Source organism: Lepidochelys olivacea (assembly GCF_965140295.1).
Source record: "Lepidochelys olivacea isolate rLepOli2 genome assembly, chromosome: 1".
Lineage (NCBI taxonomy): Eukaryota > Metazoa > Chordata > Testudines > Cheloniidae > Lepidochelys > Lepidochelys olivacea.
Window position 1 is genome coordinate 294,406,832 of NC_140411.1, and position 19,908 is coordinate 294,426,739.

At 42.2% G+C, this 19,908-nt stretch overlaps 1 protein-coding gene across 7 annotated transcripts; it reads right to left on the minus strand.

Moving 5' to 3' along the window:
* Positions 1 to 3,684: 3,684 nt before the first annotated feature.
* Positions 3,685 to 9,130, minus strand: LOC311530502 (uncharacterized protein). Of its 7 annotated transcripts, none has more exons than XM_084647177.1 (3): positions 6,542 to 8,663; positions 5,959 to 6,075; positions 3,685 to 5,186 (listed from the first exon to the last, which is right to left on the minus strand). In XM_084647177.1, exons 1-3 carry the CDS (start codon positions 7,052 to 7,054, stop codon positions 4,872 to 4,874), a joined length of 945 nt encoding a protein of 314 aa, XP_084503303.1. In that variant the 5' UTR covers positions 7,055 to 8,663; the 3' UTR covers positions 3,685 to 4,871. The 7 variants fall into 6 exon arrangements, 1 of the variants encoding a protein (XP_084503303.1); XR_014714010.1 differs by lacking the exon at positions 5,959 to 6,075 and adding an exon at positions 8,674 to 9,130 and having other exon boundaries at positions 6,542 to 6,594; XR_014714012.1 differs by having other exon boundaries at positions 5,959 to 6,025.
* Between the last annotated feature and the right edge of the window lie 10,778 nt (positions 9,131 to 19,908).

Here is a 19,908-nt window from a genome sequence, read left to right on the forward strand (position 1 = left end):
AAAACATGTCTTAATTGCTGTTTTCCTAGCCTCAGAGTAAAAAGTGCACTGCACAAAAATCATCAAGAGATGAGAGGCTTAGGATCATGCAAGTTGAAAAACTGAAGCATAGATTTAAAGTCTAACTAAAGGCTCGGTGAATCCACTTGAACCATGAGAAAGGTCAGCTTTTTCTTATATGCCTTCATTGCAAAAGTGGGCATGAGATCACTTGTATCTCCCATTGCCAGATGTGTACAGTCCAAGCAACAACAACAATAAAATTAAAAGAAACAAACTTGTATACTCGTCTTTGACAACCTATTCAACCTTATGTATATAGAAAATGGAATGCCCTGCAGATGGTAATATTAATGTCGTATGATGGAAAGTTGTACCTGGATATGTTTGGCACCTCATAGTACAGGTTGTACTTTTGTTTTCTTTATGTACTGATAATATATATATTATATGGAAGATTTGTTTTTAGAAGATTTTATTAGAAAACCTCAGCTCTTTTTCCAACAAAACTGTACTATCATTTCATGTCTACAAAGGCAAGCACTTATTTCAGGGAAAGTTGAATGGATGGAGGAACTCAGACACAATGGTGATGAATACTGTAGCAATATCTAGATAAATACATGAGGTAGATTAGAAAATAAAGTGGAGGAATTAAGAAACTCCCTTTTTAAAGAATATTATATATATTTAGAAAGAATATCACCTCTTGTTAATGAAGATACCTCATTTTGCAGAAGCCATGCCATCGCTAAGGGCTGGTAGTTAGAGAAGAACTCCTTCACAGATAATTAATTACCTGGAGTATTTTACTTCTGTGGAGAAAAAAAGCAATATTGCTTTCAGCACATAAAATAAAATTTTGCACAAAAGGGGCTTGTTTCTCTACTCTATAACTACAGTTTATGGACCAATGAGTCAGGCCCAAGGAGTTTATGTTCAGTTTAGTTTGCATTACATTAGGGTTTCAACCTATAGCATGTGGAATCATGATGGTTTCTTTACAGAAGTTTAGTGATAAGGCTCTCTAAGAGCAAGAGGAATAAGGGTGGCCAAAATAAAGGAAGTTTCTGCACTGACATTTTAGATATTACAAGACAAGTTTTTGTCAAGAGCTGGTTATGGTTAGTGTTTTTTACCAGCAGGGGAGAGCATTGCTCCTGCAAAAAGGCGTAGAAGCACAAAATGCTAGTTCCCCACATGGCCTCACTTTCTGCCCATGAGACGGTGGGGTGAGGGTGAGAGAAGCAACACAGGCATCTGGATGGAGCATGGAGGTTCCAGTTTTCTTCATTAGAAACAAAAGTCAAAATATACTATTTTTGTTATCTGACTGGATGAGCTCCATATGACTCTCTTAATCAGATGGTCTGGTCTAATATTTTTATAACACCACCCTTTGATTTGTCATTGTCTGGAACCCCTGGATTAAAAAGCATGAGCCTCTATCGCTTTAGCTAACATATCAAGACCATTAGCTCTGAGGCAGTAGCAGCCTCATGAACTTCTATACAAAGTTTAGCTACAGAGGGAGACAGTGAGTCAAACTGTGTTATGGGTTACACTTACATTTTTCACTAATATTCTCTGATATTCATTTAACATCATAAGTGTTTGCAAAAACCCTGCCAATAAATTCATTTTCTAGACCTCTGGAACACAGTCCGTTCAGTTTTTTTATTTGAAAAAAAACCTAGATTTTTTTGTCTGGCTCCAGAGTGCATGCAGGTATCTCTCATTTCCTGAGTCTTTCAATCCACTTTCTGTCCTGCAAAATATGTAGGGTTTTCTCAGGATTTTTCATTAATATTGCAAAGTCAGAGGAACTGGCTTCTATCACTTGTGTTGCTTCTTTCTGGTGGGATAGGTCATTTGAAAAGGTATTATGACTATATCTAATTAATTAATTAATTTATAGATATGGTCTAGTATGTTAAACGTGACATAAAAAGATTTTGAAAGATTCATATCTATCCTGAAGAATGAAATAGCTAAAATAGTTAATAGTTAAAATAGCTAAAACCTTTCATGTAGGAGGGCAGGCTCACTTTTCCTTTTATATATATATATATAATTATGTCTTGTGCTTTATTTAATGATGGTTCAGCAGTAAGAAAATATTCTCTACCATGTCTGGACAAGGTGCTGTGCTAATTCCATAATGCAACTTCTATTTTGGATTGAGTCACAAATTTCTATGGCAATTTTTAATTTATTTAAGCCTCTATCCAGAACCCTGTTTGAGTTGGGCATGATCAATATGCTCTTCAAATTAACATAGTAGTTTAGACATTTCTTTGTGATACCCATAAAAAAAGTAATCCTGAGTCTTTCTGTGACCAGGAATTACATAATTTTACTTTGAATGCAGAAGATTTCATCCTCTTTTACTTTGTAGGAATTACCATTGCTAAAATTATTAAACTTGTGTCTCCCCTTAGAAATAAAGAAATTTTGGACTTTTTTGTGCTCATTCCTATATATTTCACCGGAAAGGACATCTGGGTGAAATCCTGGTCCGCTAAAGTCAAGGGCAAAATTCCCTTTGACTTACAATGGGGTTGTTTCACCCTGAAATTAATACTAGATGATATTATTTGGGAATTATCCCATCAATATCCATAAATGGTTTTGTTGTATCCCAATGTCTTTCAGAATTTCTATTTGGTTTTAATTTTCTTTTAAAATAAAACTTAGATTTTAAAGATTAGAGTACAAATGGAGGAGAATTACACATTACATTTAAAAATCTATCAGTGAGGTATCAAAAATCTGTATGAGTTAAATCACAGGAAGACAAAAATTTAATATCAAATCACTCAAGGTTAGTTCTCAGAAAGGCTTGGTCACATGCAAATGTCTGAGTGGGTTATTTCTCAAAGCATATTACTGCTAAGGCTACTTTAAAATAGCATAGCTCTTGGGCATCTAAAGACATGCTGGGATCACTCATAAAACATCTATCATAGCAAGGCATGACAGTATACCTGAAGAGATAAGATCAGTTAGTGAGCCATAATTTATCAGTGAAGAATTCCAAAGATTTCCCTAAGAGTAGGAAGTCAAATACATCTATCTCATTAGTCCATAGATGGGCAAAACTATTTTGAAAAATAAGAACTCACTCTTGATTAAATTCCCAAACTGTCACTGAACCTGAATCTACAGCAAATGGTATGACAGGGAAGACAAGTCAAGTATTGCTGCAACAGAAGGTGGGTCCATGTTTCAGAAGTGGGGCTTTCTCTCATTTGTTACTGGTGAAAGAGACCTTCAATGGACAGCTATGTAATAATATGTCCATATTCTCCCTAACTTGAGTCACATTTATCCAGTGTAAGTTAGAATCTTTCACTACTAGCTTATTTAAAATGTAACATTGTTGTTTTTAATTAAATTTATGTAATGTAAGACCAAATTTACTCTCTCTATAGATTCTTAACCAACAATTCATGTGCCGCTTGGAGGTAAACAATACATACCCATTGGAAATGGTATTTTCATCTTTATATTTATTGATAGAAACGTTTGATCATTTACTGTTCTGATATCTGACATAATGGCAGTTCAAAAGAGTATTATAGTAAAACCACTCCGATTATTTCAATCTGTATTTTTATAGTGGTGAACTTTGATATCAGGTTTATTACTGTGTTGCGGTTCAGTGATGAGACAGAACACAGCTTTATGCAAGCAAACAGGCTGGTCAGCGGAGATGGGCTGTTCTGCCCCCCCTGCCTTCCACCTTCTCCTTTTATTATATTTCTCCCCCTAAGCATTACACACTGCTACACAAAGGAATGTATGACATTGATTCATATGCTTAGTTACCATCCTCTATCTACTACAATCCTGGTTCTCAGGCCTTGAGCCCAGGCTAAAGAAACCTCCCACAGTTGCTGTCCAAGCAATCAAGTTCTCAGGGTTCATATCTAGCCCTTGTCCTTGGATAGAGCAATGTGTGCATTGCTCCTAGGAAACAGTCAGGGTGTGCCTCGCCTGCTTCCAGGTGGAATAGCTAGACATTAACCCTTCATCTCCCCTTTTTTTGTTTATTGAAGTTGGCCATCTCATGGTAGCCGCCAATTTGTTTTATCATGCTATTTAACTCCCAGACAGACAAGGACATAACCTGGGGAGCTTTCCAGGGCAAAAATTTTACAAAGTCTTAACAAGGAAGGAATACATTGTACACAGCAGCAACAAAAAAATAAGCCCAATGATTACAAACACAAAATAACCAAAAGCTTAACATCTGCAATATAATCATCTAAAAGAGGTACACTTCTTTTACTAAAAAGAAAAGGAGGACTTGTGGCACCTTAGAGACTAACCAATTTATTAGAGCATAAGCTTTCGTGAGCTACAGCTCACTTCCTCAGATGCATATCGTGGAAACTGCAGCAGGCTTTTACAATTGTGACCAGCAAAAGGCAATATAAGTATCATTCTACTAAGACAGCAAAGGGTGCCATCACTTAAATTTGCAGGAATATTATTAAAGGTGCATGAACCACAAGTAAAAACCCATCCTGATGGTAGGATGATATGGTCATACTTATATGAAACATTAACAGCATGGGAACAATTTAAAAGGGATTGAAAAATTTTTTGACAGCCCAATGGCACCTTTGTACTAGTGCAGTTAACTACACGCGCACAGGTGACATTGTGAGCCCCGGCCGGGTACGGTGTGTGAAGGGATATAGCCGTGCGAGGCAGAGTATAGTTGGCCGGGCCCCAATTAGCCATGCTAAAGTACTGGGAGAAAAGATTAGCATAAGCAAAGAGCAGTATCTTATTCTCCTTCGGGCTTATAACGGGGGAGGCGCTTCCGAGCCAACCCCCACAGAAAATAGCAGGCACAAAAGTCACACAATCATCACAGAATTAGCAGTGATTTGGGTGAGAATCGCCACAAACAAAGTCTTAGGAGTTTCTGGCTGCTGATCTGCTGCCAGTTTTCGTTGAGCCGTGGCGACCAATGCTTTTACTGCTCCCCATGTCACGGGCTGGCTTGGGACGCTACGCCTCCTCCGTTTCCGTCCCGCCGTTGTCGACTCGGGGGGCAACGCGGTCTCCTCCAAGGTCAGCTGAAACTCTGGTATGGGATTCGACAGCCCCTGGTGCCATGCCATGTTGTTTAAGTGCTGGTCGCACGCACCGGGCTGGAACCCACAACGGTCCTGCAGGGAGAGACACAGCAGCATATCCCCGACCCCAAGTGATTAGAGGTGCTGGGCCCAGCCACTGTGGATCGGGCAGCTGACGGTAAAAGACACGCGGTCTTTCCAGTACCTCAGATTTGTGAAAATGCCGATCCGCAGGGGTCTGCTGATCTGCATTCAGTGTTAAATTATTTAAAGTAAACAAGAGGATATACATTTATTGTTGAATGTCTCCTAAGGTTCGGAGATGCAGCTCCCCTTGTTTTAATTGTTTATCTAGCAAGGTTTTGAGTGTGCGATTGGCACGTTCAACAATGGCTTGGCCCGTGGAATTATAAGGGATTCCGTGTTTAAGACGGACGTCCCAGCGGGCACAAAAGGTGGAGAGGGCTGCAGAGCAGTAGGCTGGGGCATTATCTGTTTTAATTTGGCAAGGGCAACCCATAACAGAAAAGCAGGCCAGCAAATGGTGAATAACTTTGTTAGTGGCTTCCCCACGTTGTGGGGTTGCCCAAAGGAAGCCTGAATAAGTATCAACGGAAACATGTAAAAATGAATAGGGGCGGAATTGTGGCACATGAGTAACATCCATTTGCCACAGCTGATTTGCTGCGGTACCTCGGGGGTTAATGGCATAAGAAAAAGTAGGAGCAGCAGCAGCACAGTGGGGGCAGGAACAAACAATGGAACGTGCATGATCAGCAGGAATGTGAAACTGCCGGGCCAAAACAGAGGCAGACTGATGAAAAAAGGCATGGCTTTCAATGGGGTCAGAAAAAAGGGAATTTACCTGACCACGCAACGCGCGATCGGCGCGTGCATTGCCCTCAGTGAGTGGCCCAGGCAGAGGGGTATGACTGCGAATATGAGCAACAAAGTAAGGGAAATGACGAGTGGCAAGAAGATGCTGTAAAGACAAAAACAGGTGAAGGAGGTCTGCATCAATCTGAGGGGTAATGAGGGCAAGGGGTAAATGATCAATTACCTGATAAACATAATGGGTATCCACAATTAAATTAAAGGGACAATCAGCAAAAAGTTGAAAGGCCAACATAACAGCAGCCAATTCTGAACGCTGTGCAGAACGCTGAGGCAGTGTAAAACGAAAATGCCAACGAGGGGGGTCACCCAACTGATAAGTGACTACACCTCGGTGGGGAGAGCCATCAGATGTTAATATCGAGGGTGGTGTCTAACTTTGTAAGTAAATCACGGCCCCAAATATTGAGGTGGACAGGGAGCACAAAAGGGCGGATTGTAGCAAGGGCACGGCCTCCTGGTTTAGAGACCGTGACCCAAGACAAACTTTGGCGCCCGGGTTTGCTACCCCCAATCCCCCACAACTCTTTAGAAGGAACCGTAGGCCAACTAACCGGCCACTCCAGATCACGAATCACTGTAACGTCAGCTCCAGTGTCCACCAGCCCTGTAAAAGGAACATCATTTAAGAGAAGTGTTAACTGAGGTTTCGAGGGGCGGACTGACATTGTCAGAGCAACAAGTGGAGAAGACGCGCTGTGAGACGGCGAGTGAGACAACGTAGATCCAAAGCCTCCTCCGCCCCGAGTTCGATCCTCGGCAGCTGGCACCTGATAGGGGACTAAAATCAATTGTGCAATTGACCGTCCACGCGGGAGCGACTGTGGAAGATGAGTCCACACCTGAACCTTAATAATGCCAGTGTAATCAGCATCAATGACCCCTGGAATGACAAAAAAGCCCTGTTTCCCAGCATGTGAGCGAGGGAGAACAAGACCTACAAAGCCGGCAGGGAGAGGTCCCATCACCTGTGTAGGTATGGCACAGACCTCCCCTGGCAGCTGAAAGTCAGTGTCCTCCTGCATGATCAAATCAAGCCCTGCACTTCCAGCAGTCGCTGCCCTCATAGAGTCTACGGATTCCAAGGCAGAGGAGCGATTGCCTGAGTAGGAAACACCCCCGTTTGGCCCTGGGTTCGGGGGGGACCCGTCGCGCGGTTTCCCAACCCGCTACGACACTGATTAGCCCAGTGATAACCTTTCCCACACTTGGGGCACTTCTTTGAGGGTCGGGCTGGTGCCTTAGATGAGCGGCACTCCCGCTGAAAATGACCCTCCTTTCCACAGCGGTAACAGCGCTTCCCCTCCTTCCCAGTTTTTCTGAGGGGGGCAGCCAGAACTCCAGCCTTGTGGGCTTGTGTGCCAATGTTCTGGCATGCCCGCAGCATGTCTGAGAGCTCTAAAATACCAGAGACTTGTGCTGCCTGGAGAGCACGGCGGCAATCCTCATTTGCATTTTCAACTGCCAATTTTAACAGGAGCTCGTGAGCTGCCTCAGTGTTATCCACCTGTCGGAGGATAGCCTCCTGCAATCTGTTGGTAAAATCCAAAAAGGACTCTAAGGCACCCTGACGGATACTGACAAAGCTTTTGGTAGGCTTGCCTGAATCCGGGACCTTCTTGAAAGCATGCTGGGCACAGGTGGAAATAATGGGGAAGACGGCCTGAGGGAGTTGAGACTGCATCTCAATAGTAGCAAACTGGCCCTCCCCTGCCAAATGCTCATAAATGATACCTTGCTCTCTATATACCTGGGCTTGGCGTTCTGCCATCTGCCGATACTCACTAAGCCAAATAACATACTGACTGGGTGACAACATCATGCGCAGCAGCGTTTTCCAATCCTCAGGGATTAGGGAGTACCCAGCACCCATCCCTTCAATGAGACCATGCACAAAGGTGCTAGTCAGGCCAAATTCACGAATTGCTTTCTTTATCTCTCTAACCACCGAGTATGGCAGAGTGGTCCAGGTGCCCACGGGGTTGCCCTGGTCATCATTCTGCCAGGTCACCGGGCAAACGGAGACCAGATCAGCCAGCTCCTCTGCTGTAAGATCTGATTGAGCTTTCGCTGCGTGAACCATTTGTTGCACCAGCGAAAGCTTCTGAGCAGATGCAGATGACTCTCCGGGGGGCCCCATGGGGAGAGGGTGATCACACACCGGCTCCGGTGGGGAAGGCCAGGGAGGCGGTGGTAATAGAGGCACTGGGGGCGAAGCAGGGGGAGGGATGGCTGCAGGAGCGGACGGGGGTGGCAGGATCGGCAGCTCCTCTGTTGGTGCTGAAGAGGGCCTTTCCGAGGCGACACGCTGTGTCGCATCGCCAGGAGGGGGGATGGCTGCAGGGCGGACGGGGGCGGCGAGAGCACCAGCCTCGCGAGGGAGGGTCTGTCCGAGGCGACACGCTGTACCACGTCGCGGCAGAGGTGCCAGGCATGTAAAGCCTGCACGGGTGCCCGAGGCTCTTTGTGCAATGTCTGGCCCAATCGCTCCCAGTCCGCTAGCTTAAGGCTTCCAGCTTCAGGATACCACGGGCACTTGGCACGCACCTCCTGTAGCAGGAGAGTGAGTTCTCGAGCCGGGCAGTCATGCTGAGCCTTACGCAGCAAATACTGCAGCTCATTGCGGTGTTGCACTTGCAAAGCAGAGAGGGAGCTTCCCATACTTACCACAATGAAAATTACTCACCGGGATCCACGAAGTGGATGAGTGACGCGTCTGAAACCCTTGCCGGGCGAGGTGAGTGCTGAGGGCCCCACGTTTGGGCGCCAGTTATTGCGGTTCAGTGATGAGACAGAACACAGCTTTATGCAAACAAACAGGCTGGTCAGCGGAGATGGGCTGTTCTGCCCCCCCTGCCTTCCACCTTCTCCTTTTATTATATTTCTCCCCCTAAGCATTACACACTGCTACACAAAGGAATGTATGACGTTGATTCATATGCTTAGTTACCATCCTCTATCTACTACAATCCTGGTTCTCAGGCCTTGAGCCCAGGCTAAAGAAACCTCCCACAGTTGCTGTCCAAGCAATCAAGTTCTCAGGGTTCATATCTAGCCCTTGTCCTTGGATAGAGCAATGTGTGCATTGCTCCTAGGAAACAGTCAGGGTGTGCCCCGCCTGCTTCCAGGTGGAATAGCTAGACATTAACCCTTCATTACTGTATAGAACGTATTGAAGTGGTATCTTCAAAATCATCTATGTTTAAATCTCATGCTCATCTAAACTTGTACTGTAACCTTAAATATTTAACTCATTTACACTAGAAAGGCGTCACTCATCTACATTAACAGACTTTGATTTTCGACTTGCATTTGCTAAAGAAACCTTAAAACACTCCTTACCTATTGTGATATGTAGCATTGAAGTTTAGTGCAGCTGATGGAGAAAAGGCTTCACCTTCTTGCTTCTTTTAAAACTGATTGGTGATCGTATTTCTGTGCTTGAAATCTATGGATGAAAAACACTGCATGGGGCCTGAAACATCTTCTATTGACTTCAGTTGGTGTTGGATCTGAGCCCTGTAAGTTCAGTGTATTATATTATTATTGCCCTCCATATTACCTTCTGTCAAGGTTCCTTCCCTACTCTGAACTCTAGGGTACAGATGTGGGGACCTGCATGAAAGACCCCCTAAGCTTATTCTTACCAGCTTAGGTTAAAAACTTCCTCAAGGTACAAACTTTGCCTTGTCCTTGAACCCTATGCTGCCACCACCAAGCGTGTTAAACAAAGAACAGGGAAAGAGCCCACTTTGAGACGTCTTCCCCACAAAATATCCCCCCAAGCCCTACACCCCCTTTCATGGGGAAGGCTTGATAAAAATCCTTACCAATTTGCATAGGTGAACACAGACCCAAACTCTTGGATATTAAGAACAATGAAAAAACAATCAGGTTCTTAAAAGAAGAATTTTAATTAAAGAAAAAGTAAAAGAATCACCTCTGTAAAATCAGGATGATAAATACCTTACAGGGTAATCAGATTCAAAACATAGAGAATCCCTCTAGGCAAAACCTTAAGTTACAAAAAGACACAAAAACAGGAATACACATTCCATTCAGCACAACCTATTTTACCAGCCATTAAACAAAAGAAAATCTAATGCATTTCTAGATAGATTGCTTACTAACTTTTTACAGAGTTCTGAAGAGCATTCCTGATCTGTTCCTGGCAAAAGCATCACACAGACAGACAGACAGACAGACCTTCTGTCTTCCCCCACCCCTAGCTGTGAAAGTATCTTGTCTCCTCATTGGTCATTTTGGTCAGGTGCCAGCGAGGTTGTCTCAGCTTCTTAACCCTTTACAGGTGAAAGGGTTTTGCCTCTGGCCAGGAGAGATTTTATAGTTCTGTATACAGAAAGGTGGTTACCCTTCCCTTTTTATTTATGACACCTTCCCAGTGGCCCAAACTTGTGACTCAAGGAATGTAGGTTATGAGGGAAATTGCCCCTCTCTGGTCCCCAAAGATCTGAGGATGATGCCAGGCTGACGAGGAAGCTACTCAATTTCCTTAAAGACAGAATCAGCTCACAGAGGCACCAGGAAATTGTTGGGGATGGTAAAGATTGGCTGTTTGTAGCAAGGGTATAATCTTATGTATGTGGGTGTGAAATAGGGTTCACAGACTTCTCTGTTGTGAAAACATCCTTTTAGCATATATGAACGTTTGGCACCAGGACCAGTTTGAGTGAATTTAAGACTTGATATTAATGTTTTGCCCAGCTCCAATGAAAAAGGATCACTTTAGATGGAGAAAGCAGCTGAATAGTGCTCATTAGTATTGGTTGCAAGCTCTCGAGAAAGTTTGTACATAACCATAATCATAAACTCATATGGTGAATGTGTTTGATCATTGCTACCTCTCCAGTGTCAAAGCCTGGCTGTGATGGAGGTCTATTAGTCTTTCGCTGTCTATTGCTGGACATGTCAGCACCCTGATACCTCCCTGCCTAGGAATACCACAGTCAGGTTGGAGTAACAAGTCTTAGTCCTTCAGGGATCTAGAAGGGCCCACAGGATTGCCTGCTTCACCTCAGAGGAATGCTAGAATAGGTAGAGCCCTGTGCACAAAAATCTGGATCTGAATCTGATCCATGATCTGCGAAAAAGATCTGCAGATATAAAGCACATATCTGCAGATTTGCAGGGCTTTCCATCTAAAACTTGGATCCACATCTGTCAGTGATCTGCAAAAATGTTCCACGGATATAAAGCAGATATCTGTGGATTTGCAATGCTCTAGGGATAGTAAACCAGAACACAGGGCTGAGCCTAGGTCCAAGCTTAAGTGCTGTGAACAACCCAAGTGATTACTTTTCTGTGTTTATTTGCAAATGTAAAGGTGAACATAGCAACATTTTGAGTTCAACTTTAATTGACCATCGAAGGACTGACACTGAGCTCGCTGTATAAATCATCTTGCTGCAGGCAGGCTGTCATAATGCCAAAAAAAGTACTTCAAGTATTGCAACATTTCAGCCTAATACATGCTTTGCATGTCTTATTGCTCCCACAGTCTTTTTAAACATGCGGACCTGAAGAGAAATAGAAAACAATATCAATATTACACTATTATATTATCTGATGAAATCCAGCATATTGAAAATTTAGGCTGACATCCCATCTTTAATTTAGGCAATGAACTGTGCCTGGCACAATAGAGCAGAATGTCAACGTTCACTCTAGCTGCCCTGATTGTTGATGGATTTTGTCAAAAATGAATGTTATTTTAATGTTGGTGCTTTCTATAAAATTTCATTTCCTTGTTTATTTGGAGTTTCAAAGAGAAATTATGTTTCACTGAAGGGTTATGAAACTCATACTATTAATCTGAGTCCTGAACCTCTCTGCCACCGCAAGCATACTAAACATTAAAGGTTGGTCTGAACTAACAAGACAAATCCAAATTAGAGATGGATGGAACATTTTCAACCAAATGGGTTTTCATCAGAGAATGCTGTTTTGTTGAAGCTGAATTGTTTTCTGGAGACATACCAACTTTATTTTTGATGGGACGTTTTCTATGGTATGGGGTAGATTCTGAGGTCAATTCCAGATAAAAATAAAGAGACACACACCAGAATTGAAAATTTGATTTTGTTTAGTCTGAAAATCCTGGAGGAGATGCACAACCTCGACGGTCAGATCTGAATTTGCCCTGTTGGTTTTGGTTCTGAATAAAAGCAAAATACGTGTGTGGATGTTTTAAAGAGCTTTTGGCAGTACAGTTTAGAAAACCAGAAAAACAACCATGCTTAGTAAATGTTGGGCTTTTTCTAGTGTTAATAAAATGGCCATGGCCACAAGGCAGAGTAGTATTGGAACAGTGGCTCAGAGAAGCAACCTTCTAGGAACAGTAAGACTAGTAAAACAAGAAAATACACAGGAAGGGGAGAGATGATGGAAGGGAGGGTTCCCTGCCAACACAGAGGAACTCCAGAAAATTGCTGTGTGATGCATATATGTACATGGAAGTTTATTGTTTTATAGGGGCCTTGAGTAGCTGCTCAGTTATCCAATTATATATAAAGTCTTATTACAGGAGCTTGCAGGGACATCCTCAATGCAGAAGCAGGGATTACTGACATCAGGAATACCTTCTTGGGTTTTTTTTTTTTGTAAAATAATTAAAAATAATCAAAAGTTGTAAACTTCTGCACATTCCTACTGTTGTTACCTTCATCTTCCCACTCACACTCCCTTTGTTTGTGTATTCATCCACTTGTTTCATGTTGTTTTCACTTAGATTGTTAGCTTTTCTGGCCAAAGACTGACTCTTGCTATGTGTTAGAATATTGATCAGAACAGTGGGGCCCCAATATGAATATAGTAACTGAATGCTGCTGTCATATTAATAATACATTAAAAATATTTTAAAATTCCTGGCATTATAAGGGAGCTCTAATTCAGAACAGTTGTAATCCCCACCCGCAACTGGTTGTCTTTTGTTGATAATTATGCACATGTTTTGCAGAAGAACCCACCTCTGCTAGCAAGAGCTGTGCTAATATTGCCACCGACTTTGAATATTTGCATAGAGGTTGCCTCAGGGTCAGACAATGGCCACTGAGGATAAAACTGTGTGCCAAAATTAACCCAGGGGAAACACATTTGAGACATGTGCCCAAGATATTATGACTGACTCCCCAGCTGCTGCTGATCAGCCACATATTCCATAATCCGTGTGGATCAAAATTATAGTTGAGCACAAATATCAACACTTCCCCACATAAATATTTTCTCAAATAAAACTGAATCCACTTCAGCTATGTTCCCATCCCTTTTACTTTCCACACTGAATGCACATTCCAGTAGGAAAGTTCAAACAGCAGCACATTTTAAGAGTATATTCGAAAATATTCACAGAAGTATGTCCTGAACTCATGAATGCAAGTACCTGATTATGCTTACCCATTTGGGGAGTAGAAATCATGCAGTGAGGTCTGTATATTCAATTAAAAAAAAGCAACATTTTTGGAATTCTGAATATTTATAACCAAGAATTATTTGTCTCATGATGGGCTGCATCAGCAATATGTACAGCCAATTAAATGGCTCCTAAAGCATAAAACATATTTACAGATAATAGATTGACAAGACCAACTCCCACCCCGCACCCTCCGCCCCCCACACTAAAAAATATGAAACAAACCTTGAAGACCTCACCTGTAAAAAGAACCAAAGATGACAGAAATAGGGGGTGGTGAGGTTTCACCCCCAGGGCATGGACATCACTTGCACTTCCAATGGCAATGGGTTGGAGGGTGATAGGGGATGGAAAACAGGATGGACTTGGTGCCCCTGCCAGCAGCAACAGAAAAGAGTAAGATTTTTTCACCCTGGATTTCCAGATGTCATTTCAGCCTGTGGAGGAGAGGGGTGGGAATTAAATGTCCCTGGAAGCAGCAGCAGGAGGAGACAGGAGTGGGCATCAACCATAACACCTAGATGCTGCTTCCTGTTCTCCAAACTGCATCTCAAAATGGTTCAGTTTTATCCTATCTCTAGTCTTCAGCAGCACTGCAAAATGCACCACTTCTATATATTAGTTAGATTATTCTGTCTGTCCTCTCTCTTTAGTACTGAGAAAACACCTGAGGGGCACTGAATAGGGAATATTGAATTAATCTCATTTATCAAAAGCACTATTCTAGTTTTGGCTTCACTGCCTAAGAATTAAAGGTCTTCACCTGATTTTGCAATATTCTATGTCTATGTGCTCCTTCAAAGAAAGAGAAAAAGAAAAAGAAATTAGTTTTCTTTTGTTGCCTAGTCATTTTATGACAGGACACATTCAGGCAAATAGTGAGCTACACATTGATCTGAAGGAGGAGGAAATTGCTTAAAAGGAACTCACAATGAAACTACCTTGGATGAAATAAAAGTCCTAATTTACTTCAACGTATTTCAAAAGGAGTTGTATTTCATTGATAGAAAAGAACACCTCAAGCTACAGTACAAGGACATTTTGCATACAGAAACTGCTCAGCAAAGACGATTATTGCTACCCTACCACCCCCACCACTCTTTGTCTACAATGCACCTCCAGATGTCATTTGGTGGGGCTGAGGAACTGTCTTCTGCCAGGGTAGTAAAAAAATGCAAAATCCCACTCTGTGTAGAGTTGGCCCATGCTCCTGCAGTGAAGAGAGGAGGTGGCCCAGATATGAAACATGATCTTCCACTTCTAACTAAAATTTACAGTTGGTTAATCTGCATGAATTGAAGGTGGCCAGAAACGGTTCAGGTTATTTGACTGAACACTATTGTAAATAAACCAGAGTCTCCACAGAGAGACTTGTTTTGCTTAATTTGGGCCTCCAGTGAATGACGGTCACTGTGATTATGCTCCTTCTACAGTATGCAAACTGATATCTAACATCAAAAACTATAATGGCTTATTCGCAAACGTAAGGAACAGATCTAACAGATAAAAAAAGTTGTGTTCATCCGAACAAGGGACACTGAAGTCTCTTAGATCAAAGGGAACAGCTGTAAAAGCACTGAGAAAATTACAATGGAAGCAAAAGCACTGTGAGTGCTATTGAGAATATTTTTTTTTAGTTATTTCAGTGCAGTATCTATGAGTAGCAAGAAAATTTGTTCCACTTTCATTTATGATGGAATAATTAAACTAAAAAATACAGTGCCTTATTGTTTGGTTGTTGTTTTTTTTTAAATATACCCAGTCTGGGATCTTTTTGTTTTATTAAAGGAATTTTTTCCATTTCAGACTTTGAACCTAGATGTTTTACAAGTAAAATGTGCAGACAGTTTGATTTTCCAATAACCACACAGGTTAGAAGCCAGTAGTCAGATCGTTAGATAGTATTTAGAACCAGTATTGCAGCTGAGGGAGATTAAGTAATTGTAAATTAGATGCTATCTTTTTCCTGAAGACCAGTCTGTTACAGGGTGTCAGGGGCTTAAGGGGCTACAGCTCTGCTTTGGCCTTAATTATTGGTACATCCTGATCAGGGGCTCTCATCAGAGCCAAGCAGTCATAAACATACTGGGGCAGAAAGTCTGATTACTTCCTTTGCACTGCTCAGGTTTTGCAAAGGGTGCAGAAATTTTTTGCAACTCACCTTGGCTTTGGTTAGGCTATAGCTACACTGGCACACATACTAGACTGTGTATACGCTTGCACATGTTCCCTGTACCCGTGCTGAGTGTCCACATATGCTGTGCTAGACTTGGGTAAATGTGTACCCCCACATCCACCTTGCTGCTGTTGTTGTGAGATGTTAGTGTTACCATTTTAGGGGTATAATCCCAGGGTTCTGTGCATCGCAGGAAGACACTTTAGAAACCCCTTTACTATGTGTGTTGTTGGTACCGTTCCCCACCTTCATACATTTGCTGATGGCAGTTCCTGATCACATATTCCTCCTGCCAAAGAAGACATGGAGCAATGGGATGATGATGTGGTTCTGCTCCTACTCCTTATTGCAGGAGAAATGTCCATGCAGTGGACGAGGTGGGTGGAATTTGGGCAGAACTTTCTCACATGACAAAGATGGCTGATGTTGAGGGGGAAATGACACTCCATTCAGGTCCTATCAAACAGATATCGTGAATCCTGGTATTGCTTCAGTGCACCCATGGGTGGACCATCATTTCTGGTGCAGGATAATGAGCACGGTGTGGTGGGATGACCAACAACAACTTCTGAACTTCCAAATAAAGAAACAGATTTTCATGGAGCTGTGTGAGGATCTTGCATCAAACCTCCAGCACCAGAACACTTGAGTCAGGGATGCCATACTGGTGCACAAGCAGGTGGCTATTGCCCTGTGGAAGCTGGTAACACTAGAGATATCAGTTTCATACCATTCTGGGATTGAAGAGTCCAATATTGGGGTCATAACTGCCGGTTTACCAGGCAATTCACATTGTGATGTACCCACAGATGGTTGGCATAAGCAAAATTCCAGAAATAATAGTTGGATTTCAGAGGATGGAGTGTCCGAACTGTGCAGGGGCCATCAATGTCACTCACGTCTTCTTCTGTACCCAACAGTCATTAATCATGCATTCCTGTGACAATTCACCCATGACAGACATTCCTGTGAACATTCACCCATTACAGACAATTATCATGAGGAATCTCCACTAGGTTATCACCATAGGGTTGAATTTGTGCTGTGGAGAAAGGTGGCCAAGTTGTAACACTTTATGCAATGTTTTCATTTTAAATGTTCACACTTGTTTATAAACCTCTATTATCAGCGGCACTCAAGCTTGCTTAACCTTATAAACACTGGGTTTGGGGTGAATGTGCACATTTTTTAACAGTTCATTATCAGTGATGCTAACTGCACTTAGCAGCTGTTAGGAAGCACTAATCTGAAGGTTAAAACCGGTCAAGATTGGGGGAAGGAGAAAGAAGAAGGCTGTTTTATACCTAGGTAGTGGCAGGTCTGAATTGTTAATTTAATTATATTTAATTCTTTTACATGTGAAGCAAGACACAAAGATATTCATCTACCCATTTTTCTGTGTTGGGAGTTATCTGCATGTAGCAATACTTTCTGTAAGCACATAACACTAACTGCACTTTCCCCATCCTTCCCATGAATCCGTGGGACTTCAGATATTTTAACCCGGGCAGTGGGGTTGTGATAGCACCAGACAGTTACACCATTGCAATTCATGTGCTGTGAATTGTGGAGTCCTAATCCCAAATCAGAAAACATCTAATGTTCATCATACTTGGGAAGGTGTGTCCACACAACACTCAAAGAAATAATAATATTTATTGAAAATACTATGGAATGTGTAACTGAAATATTTTTAAAAGGCAATGTAGATAAACAAAATATAACAAGACTGAATCTGTGAACAATGGCCAAATGTTAATGTCTCTGCACCCATTTCCTTGCCCTCTCTAACATTTAGTTATGTTTAGATGCAAAATGTAAAAAACAATATAAGCCGAAGGTTCAGTCCTTGATTCAGTTGAATCAGTTGGTAGATTAAATTCAGTGTTGGTAACTGCAAAGTAATGCACATTGGAAAATATAATCCCATCTATACATATAAAGTGATGAGATCTAAATTAGCTATTACCACTCAAGAAAGAGATCTTGGGGTCACTGTGAACAGTTCATAGATTCATAGATATTAAGGTCAGAAGGGACCATCTTTGAAAACATCCACTCAATGTGCAGTGGCAGTCAAAAAACGAACAGAATGTTGGGAATCATTAAGAAAGGGATAGATAATAAGACAGAAAATATCATATTGCCTCTATAAATCCATAGTACGCCCACATCTTGAATATTGCGTGCAGATGTGGTCGCCCCATCTTAAAAAAAGATATATCGGAATTGGAAAAGGTTCAGAAAAGGGCAACAAAAATGATTAGGGGTATGGAACGTCTGCCTTATGATGAGAAATGAATAAGACTGGTACTTTTCCACTTGGAAAAGAAATGACTAAGTTCGGATATGATGGAGATGTATAAAATCATGACTAATGTGGAAAAAGTAAATAAGGAAGTGTTATTTACTCCTTCTCATATCCCAAGAACTAGGGGTCACCAAATGAAATTAATAGGCAGCAGGTTTAAAACAAACAAAAGGAAGTATTTTTTCACACCACACACAGTCAACCTGTAGAACTCCTTGCCAAAGGATGTTGTGAAGGCCAAGACTATAACAGGGTTCAAAAAAGAACTAGATTTAGTTGGGGATTGGTCCTGCTTTGAGAAGGGGGTTGGACTAGATGAGCTCCTGAGGTCCCTTCCAACCCTGATATGCTACGATTCTATGATAAATTCATGGAGGATAGGTCCATCAATGGCTATTAGCCAGGATGGGCAGGGATGGTGTCCCTAGAAGCCTCTGTTTGCCAGAAGTTGGGAATGGGTGTCAGGGGATGGATCACTTGATGATTACCTGTTCTGTTAATTCCTTCTGGGGCACCTGGCATTGGCCACTGTCAGAAGGCAGGATACTGGGCTAGATGGACCTTTGGTCTGACCCAGTGTGGCCATTCTTATGTTCAATTACAGGTTTGATGAAATTCAAAATGTATTATATGATAAAACTAAAGCAAGCATGCATAAAAGAATGTACAGCATAACAACTTAACTCCACATTTATACTCACATTCCTAAAATGAAATAGCATGAAGGGATGATCAGTCCGTTGATGAAGGAATGGGTGTATGGTCCTTCCTTTAAGCTCTGTATGATGATGTATGGAGCTCCCCTTAAATTGGGAGCTACCCTATTTATATTAAATTATAATAATCTAAATAACATTACATCCACCTTTTTACCATATCTAATCTTCTGCTACCATTATTTAATCTTCTGTACCCCAAACCTCAAATAACTTCTACTTTTTATTGAGTATTAATATCAAACATAATTCTTATAATCATCTGCATCAATGCAAATTCTGCAGTCACCAATGTTCCAAAACATCCAAAAATTCTCCCCCAGCACTTGCTAAAACCAGTTAAAACAAAAACATATTTACTACATAACCCAAATTTATGCCTTGAGTCACTTCTATTAATACATCTTATTCACACATACTAACAAACTAAAATTTGTCTAATATGAAGCCTACACTTTAGGCCTAAAGGCTTGCTCCTTACTTTCATTTCAACACATTTTCAATGAACATAAGCAAACACTATCCTCATGGTCTACACCACTCCCTGACAAGGGGAGAGCAACGGGGGCGGTGGGGAGAAATTGTCCTTGAGGACAGCTGGGGACATCACTTGTGCAGGGTTTGGAGGGTGGCCATTTGGGGACTCCCATAGGCTCGTGGTTCCCCTCATGGGTAATCAGGAGGATCTTCTTGCAAGGGGTTTTGAATATTGAGTGGAGGGTGTGGTCACAGGAATCCTCTAGGCTCCCTCCAGTCACTCAGGGGAGTTGGTTCCTCTGCCTCAGCAGAGGTTCCTCCGCCCTGTGCAGCAGCAGACAGAGAAGGAGTGGGAGGTGCTGGTGGTGCCAGTTCGCAAAGTGGTGCCGGGCCCACATCAGCAGGTGGACCCAAACACATTCAGTCACCAGTTCCATCAGCCTCTCCATCAAGGAATGCTCCCTGTTCCTGTGGGCATGCTCCCATTCCATAAGGCATTTCTCCTACTCCAAGAACAGATTCATCAGTGTCTCTTCCTGCTGAAGAGCCTGAACCTCCCATGCCCCGAGGAACTCAAAATGCTCCTGATTCCTCCTTGTAGAAGGGGCATATACAATGATATCTTCCAGAGCGACTGTTCTTTTGCCCTCCAGTACAGGAGCCTCAGGTGCTTGATGCATTCATGGCACTGGACGTGAGCCCACTGATTGCCATCTGCTCCAGCCTTTGAAATTTCCTGGGTGAGCTGAATGTTCTTGCCACTCCAGTCGTGGAAAATGACAGGTTTCAGAGTAGCAGCCATGTTAGTCTGT